At 44.1% G+C, this 7,507-nt stretch overlaps 1 protein-coding gene across 1 annotated transcript; it reads left to right on the top strand.

Annotated features, from left to right (window-relative positions):
* The first annotated feature begins 373 nt into the window (after positions 1 to 373).
* LOC129521672 (fructose-bisphosphate aldolase A-like) lies at positions 374 to 1,512 on the top strand. The gene has a single exon (XM_055343354.1). It carries the CDS (start codon positions 386 to 388, stop codon positions 1,478 to 1,480), a length of 1,095 nt encoding a protein of 364 aa, XP_055199329.1. The 5' UTR covers positions 374 to 385; the 3' UTR covers positions 1,481 to 1,512.
* Positions 1,513 to 7,507: the final 5,995 nt, after the last annotated feature.

Genomic DNA, 7,507 nt, shown 5'->3' with positions numbered 1-7,507 from the left:
TAAAAAAAAATACCTGTTCAGGGGATCCCTGGGTGGCTCAGCGGTTTGGCGCCTGCCTGCCTTTGGCCCGGGGCGTGATCCTGGGGTCCGGGGGTCGAGTCTAACTTCGGGCTCCCTGCATGGAGCCTGCTTCTCCCTCCTCCTGTGTCTCTGCCTCTCTCTATGTCTATCATAAATAAATAAATAAATCTAAAAAAAAAAACCCTGTTCAGCCCCGCCCCCTGCGCCCCCCCCCCCCCCGGAGCTAATAGGCTGCGTTCCTCCTGGAACGCGCCGCAGAACCCGGGGCCTGGTGACCACGGCTGCGTTCGCTTGCTCAGTCCGCTGGCCGGCCCACCGCCCTCCACCGCCGCACCCCCTCCGGTGCCAGGAACGGACCCGCAACATGCCCTACCAATACCCAGCGCTGACCCCGGAGCAGAAGAAGGAGCTTTCTGACATCGCTCACCGCATCGTGGCCCCGGGCAAGGGCATCCTGGCTGCAGATGAGTCCACCGGGAGCATCGCCAGGCGGCTGCAGCCCATCGGCACCGAGAACACGGAGGAGAACCGGCGCGTCTACCGCCAGCTGCTGCTGACCGCCGACGACCGCGTCAACCCCTGCATTGGGGGGGTCATCCTCTTCCATGAGACACTGTACCAGAAGACCGACGATGGGCGTCCCTTCCCCCAAGTCATCAAATCCAAGGGTGGCATTGTAGGCATCAAGGTGGACAAAGGTGTGGGACCCCTGGCAGGAACAAATGGGGAGACCACCACCCAAGGGCTGGATGGGCTGTCCGAGCGCTGTGCCCAGTACAAGAAGGATGGGGCCGACTTTGCCAAGTGGCGCTGTGTGCTGAAAATTGGGCAACACACCCCCTCAGCCCTTGCCATCATGGAGAATGCCAACGTCCTGGCCCGTTACGCCAGCATCTGCCAGCAGAATGGCATCGTGCCCATTGTGGAGCCTGAGATCCTCCCCGATGGGGACCACGACTTGAAGCGCTGTCAGTATGTAACCGAGAAGGTGCTGGCTGCTGTCTACAAGGCCCTGAGTGACCACCACATCTACCTGGAGGGCACTTTGCTGATGCCCAACATGGTAACCCCAGGCCACGCCTGTACCCATAAATATTCTCCTGAGGAGATTGCCATAGCGACTGTCACAGCACTGCGACGCACAGTGCCCCCCGCTGTTACTGGGATCACCTTCCTATCAGGCGGCCAGAGTGAGGAGGAGGCATCCATCAACCTCAATGCCATCAACAAGTGCCCCCTGCTGAAGCCATGGGCCCTGACCTTCTCCTATGGCCGAGCCCTACAGGCTTCTGCCCTCAAGGCCTGGGGTGGAAAGAAGGAGAACCTGAAGGCCGCCCAGGAGGAGTATATCAAGCGAGCCCTGGCCAACAGCCTCGCCTGTCAAGGAAAGTACACCCCAAGTGGTCAGGCCCGGGCTGCAGCCAGGGAGTCCCTCTTCATCTCTAACCATGCCTACTAAGCGGAGGTGTTCTAAGGCTGCCCCCTCAACACTCCAGCACGCCCCCCCCCAACACTCTTGAAGAGAGGGCCTCACCTGGGGCTCCAGGCTGCTCTTTCCCATCACTTTGGCCTCCCATGTGACCTTGGTGTGTGGTGGTGTCTGTACATGCTAACTCCGTTGCTCTTTCCAGCCCACTGCCAATAAACAACTATTTAAGGGGGAAAAAATTCCTGTTCATGTCTTCTGCCCATTTTTAATTGGATTATTTGCTTTGGAGTGTTGAGTTTTTTTTATTTTTTATTTATTTTTATCTTTTTACTTTTTTTTTTAAAGATTTTATTTATTCATGAGAGAGAGGGGGGCGGGCAGAGACACAGGCAGAGGGAGAAGCAGGCTCCATGCAGGGAGACCGACGTGGGACTCGATCCCAGGCCTCCAGGATCACGCCCTGGACTGAAGGCAGGTGCTAAACCACTGAACCACCCAGGGATCCCTGGAGTGTTGAGTTTCGTAAGTTCTTTATATATTTTGGATACTAACCCTTTAGCAGATGTCATTTACAAATATCTTCTCCCATTCCAGTGGTGGCCCTTCAGTTTTTCGTTGTTTCCCTTGCTGTGCAGAAGCTTTTTTTTATGTAGTCCCAGCAGTTTGTTTTTGTTTTTGTTTCTCTTGCCCCGGAAGCTACATATCTAGTAAGAGGTTGCTATGGCTGATGTCAAAGAAAAAAAAAAAGAGACAATAACAATAAACAGTCTCTTAAATACAGAGAACTAGTGGTTGCCAGAGGGAGGGGATTAGCGGGGGTGTTGGTGATGTGAAATAGATAAAGGGGATCAAGAATACACTTATTTCTATGAGCACAGAATATAGATTGTTGAATTATAGTGTCCACCTGAAACTAATATAATGGTTCAATAAAAATAACACATTGACCACCTTAAATTTACACAATGTTGTATGTCAAATCTTATGAAATTTAATGTCCTGAGTCTGAATTAGCATGTGGAAAAAACAAAAATGATAAAACTTGTTAAAATAGATGTAAAAATGATCTTAAAATTACTGTATTAAAATAATAATCTCTTTAGAGTATATGCTTTTTTTAAAAAAATAATACTTTAACTCAAGGAAAATATAACTACAGAACACTAAGATAAAAAAAAAAACACTGCAATTAAAAAAAAAGGTATGTGGAGCAAAACAAATGTATCTATGTCGCCAGCTTTGGAAAATACATTCTGCCACAAAAGTGAACCCTTTTGAAGGGAGAAGAAATGAGTGGGAAATATCAGAAAGGGAGACAGAACATAAAGACTCCTAACTCTGGGAAACGAACTAGGAGTGGTGGAAGGGGAGGTGGGCAGGGGGTGGGGGTGAATGGGTGACGGGCACTGAGGGGGGCACTTGACGGGATGAGCACTGGGTGTTATTCTGTATGTTGGTAAATTGAACACCAATAAAAAATAAATTTATTATTAAAAAAAGTGAACCCTTTTATGCTCCTTGAACTATTTACAGGACAAATGCTATAAACACTTTAAAATATATGTTACTAGGACCTATTTCAAAAACTGACTTAAAGTTTTTTAATTTATGACATCAGGGTCAGGTACTCTCCCCCCTGCTGAATCCTATTAGGTACCATATTTCTTTTCCGAGGGTCCTACAGTCCCTATCTACTCTATAGACCAAAGATTAATTCTTAGAGTCTTTGTATTTGTGTCAACCAAAGTTCTTATTTTTAACCTTAACCTATTAAGTTACAGGAGATGGTTTTTTTTCTAGTTTCTATGTGCTATGCGTATATGATGTACAACAAAGCCCTATATAAAAAAATGAATAAGCAACATGGTAAACAAATCGAACAGCAACAAGTGAGGCTAGGATATCCTTTCATTCCATGAAACCTAATCTGTCACCCATAAAATCATCTACTTATAATTTTTTTCTCTCAAAATATTAATAAAGAACAGCTGGTTATAACAGAGTATCATATTTCAGGGCAAGACTCGCATTAAAAGAGAGGCAAGCCAAACACAGAGCTGTTTCATGGTGTGCCACTTCCCAGGGTACACACCACTTGTGTTCTGCAGCACCACCACCTCCTCTTTATCACTGTTTTTGGGGCATCCATCTTGGCTCTGTGTTCTCCCCACCTCACTGGAAGGAATGCCTTCCTTCAAGGCCACAGCTGGTCTAGTGTCTCTTGCTTTCTTCATTCTCCAGGTCTGTCTCTGGATATCTACAGATTTCATCAGTTGTCTGCAGAGGGGCCAAAATTCTCGTGTTTGTAAATAACTCTGATCCACCATTTTCCCATCACACATCTCTAGTGTGATACACGAGGACCTCCACTATAAATAACCATTCCTCAAATAATTTCCTCCAGCTGCAATCTCCTGTGACCCTCTTTCTTCTCTCCCCTTCCTCCCTACTAATCTAGGGTCTTATTATTTGTATTTTTATTCTTTCTGTACAGTGACAACCATACAGTGTGTTGCTATTAACATTTAAGAAAGATTAACAATGATCCTTTTTAAGCTCTTATTTCTGACCTAATGTGACAAATGATGCTCCTTAGGAATCAGTCCTGCTCTCACACTTTTTAAAGATTTTATTTATTCATGAGACACACACACACACACACACACACACACACAGAAGCAGAGACACAGGCGGAGGGAGAAACAGGCTCCCTGTGGGGAGCCCAATGTGGGACTCATCCCAAGACCCCAGGATCACACCCTGAGCCAAAGGCAGACATTCAACCACTGAGCCACCCAGGTGTCCCTCTCATACTTCTTTTGTATCCATTCACTCCTGTTAGGGAATCCTTTTGATTTCCCTGGCTTCAAATATTATTAATGAATTGGAATGGCAATAGAATCAGCACAAATCTCTCTTCAACCTGGAGACCCAAATATTCACCTGCCCACTCATCAGTGATCACGTCAATGACCCCCAACAGTGACCAGGTGTCAAGATGAATTAACCATCTCCCTGAATAATTCAATCCTTATCATTCCCAAACTAAATTTTTGGTACTAATGTCATGTCAAATCCTGAGTGACATTTTGGATGCCCTGGCACCACACATATCAATGAACAATCCATCCACTCTCCTGAATCCACCTAATGATTCTCGACGTTCAATAATTCTTCATCACCTCTCAGGTCACATAGAAAATATGTTCACAGAAGGTCCTTTTTTGATCCAGTAATCAAAATGATAATACTATTTTCCTGTGTTGATTTTTCAATTTTTACTTACATATATATTATCTCTTGCATATTATTTTTCTAAGTTAGAAGCTTCTTGAAGAGAAGACTAATGTAGGATTTAAAGTATTATACACAAGGGGGCTTCAAGATGATGGGAGAGTAGAAGGATCTAGAGCTCACCTTGTCCCATACACACACAAAACAGCTACATCTATGTGACTAACTCTGAAAAAGCCCTGAAGACTGGAAGAACAGACTTTCCACAGTTAATCATAGAGAGGGGGCCATGTTGGAAAAGGTAACCCCCCCCAGCAAGACTAACCACAAATGAGAGGGGTACCATAAGCACAGAGAAGAGAATCAGACCCCACACCAGGCACTGCTGGCACTGGAAAACCTCACTGGGAAGATGAGTCCCATAACATCTGGTGTGGAAAACCAGTGGGGCTTAGCTCTGAGAGCTTTGAAAATCAGTAGGCTTAACTCTGCAGGAGCTGGAGGGTAATAGGAAATGGAATCCCTGATCTTAAAGAGTCAGCATACTAAACTCAACCAGAGAGACAGTGTAGGAGCAACAGTTTAAAAAGTGCCTAGGATATATATGAAGAAAATTTACTGACTAATCTTAGAATGTGTGCCAGAGAGGCAAGAAGCTGCAGAAGCTTTCCCTGGGAACAAAAATGCCAGTGGGCACTATTTCTCTTCCCCTCCCCTCAGGCTGGATAGCCAGACACTTACAGAAGTCAGTGCTAACAGTCTCCATTTACCTTGCTAGCACTGTGTGTCCCACCCCAGCAAACTCACCCCATCCAGCCTGCCCACTTGGACAGGAATCCCTGCAAAGCAGCTCCTGCCTTATTATACCCACTAGGCAGGCCCAGCTTGGATCAGCACCACTCTGTAGTGACTCCAGCCATACGGAGTGTGGTGATATAACCCCACACACCAGTCGAGTGTGTCCACAGTTCCTGTGGTTGGCTTCTTGACTGAATGTGCAGGGATTTGTTATGCCTATAGCTATGACAGAGAAACTAATTGTAGACAGTGAGGCTGACTTCCTGGCTCCACATTGCAGCTGGCTGGGATGAAGGCAACTGTGGCTTAGCCACAACAGTAGGGCACATGCAGCCCATCCAGGGTGCACCCCTGTGTACCTGGTTCTGGTGACAGTGGTTATTGTACGTCAGGCAACAGTACTTCTACACAGGGCACTAGATCCAAGACCAGGAGTTGTAGCTGACCTACCAAATATATCAGAAAACAAAACAGGGTTAGACAAAATGAATAGAATTGCTAAATGAAATGGAGACAAGCCATATGTCTGATAAATGAAGTAATGGTCATAAAGATACTCACCAGACTTGAGAAATGAGTGGACAAACTCAGTGAAAACTTCAGCAAAGAGATAGAAAATATAAAAGAGAACCAGTCAGAACTGAAGAATTCAATAACCAAAATAAAAATACACTAGAGGGAATTAACAGCATATTAGAGGTGCCAGAAGAACGGATCAGCAACTGGAAGACAAGTAATGGGAAGTAAACCAAATTGAAGGGCACAGAGAAAAGAATACAAAAACATGAGAAGAGGCTAAGAGAACTCTGTGACATCATCATGTGTAATAATACTTGCATTATAGGGGTCTGAGAAGGAGAAGAGAGAGAAGCAGTCATAACTAAATGAACCTTACAAGAAATGGTGAAGTGAATTCTTTTTAGTGGAAAGAAAAAGCCATAACTAGAAGAAGATTATGAAAGGGAAAAAATTTCACAAGTACAAGCAAACACAGTAAAGGTAATAGAGTTATCATTCATAAAGCCTGTATGGAGGTTAAAACACAAAAGTGGTAAAATTATATCTGTAAAAGTCAGGTCAAAAGATACACACACACAAAAAGTAAAAATAGGACATCATATACATAAAACATGAAGAGGGAGGTGAAAAAAATAATGCTTTTAGAATGTATTCAAACTTAAGCGATTTAATATAGATTGTTAGACGCATAAGATGTGCTATGTGAATCCACTGGTAACCACAAATCAAGAACCTATAATAGAAACAACAAAAATACAAAGGAGTCCAAATATAACACTAAAGGAAGCCATCACACCATAAGGAAAGAGAGCAAGAAGAATAAAGAAAAGTTTCAAAAACAACCATAAAACAAGTAACAAAGTGGTAATCAGTAGATACCTACCAATAACTTTAATTGTAAATGGACTAAATGCTCCAATCAAAAGACATAGGTGACTGAATAAAAAAAAAAAAGACTCATCTATATCTTGCCTACAGGAAACTCACTTAAGACCTAAAGACATATACAGACTAAAGTGACGGGATGGAAAAAGATACTCCATGCAAATGGGAGGGGAAAAAAATGGGGTGGCGCTAATGATGTCAGACAAAACATACTTTAAAGAATAGCAAGCTCAACACCCAAAAAACAAATCCAGTCAAGAAATGGGAAGAAAACATGAAGAGACATTGTTCCAAAAAAAGAGATACAGAGGGTCGACACATGAAAAAATGCTCAATGTCACTCAGCATCAGGGAAATGCAAATCAAAACCGCAATGAGGTACCACCTCACACACTGGTCAGAATGGCTAAAATTAACAAGTTAGGAAACAACAGATGTTGGCGAGGATGCAGAGAAAGGGGAGCCCTCTTACACTGTTGGTAGGAATACCAACTAACTGGTGCAGCCACTGTGGAAAATAGTATGGAGGTTCCTCAAAAAGTTAAAAATAGAGCTACCCTATGACCCAGTAATTGCCCTACTAGCTATTTACCCAAAGAATACAAAAATACTGATTCAAAG

This window comes from Nyctereutes procyonoides, unplaced genomic scaffold (genome assembly GCF_905146905.1).
Source record: "Nyctereutes procyonoides isolate TBG_1078 unplaced genomic scaffold, NYPRO_anot_genome, whole genome shotgun sequence".
NCBI lineage: Eukaryota > Metazoa > Chordata > Mammalia > Carnivora > Canidae > Nyctereutes > Nyctereutes procyonoides.
Note: the sequence above shows the minus strand (reverse complement) of the source record. Positions and strands in the feature narration are given on the sequence as shown.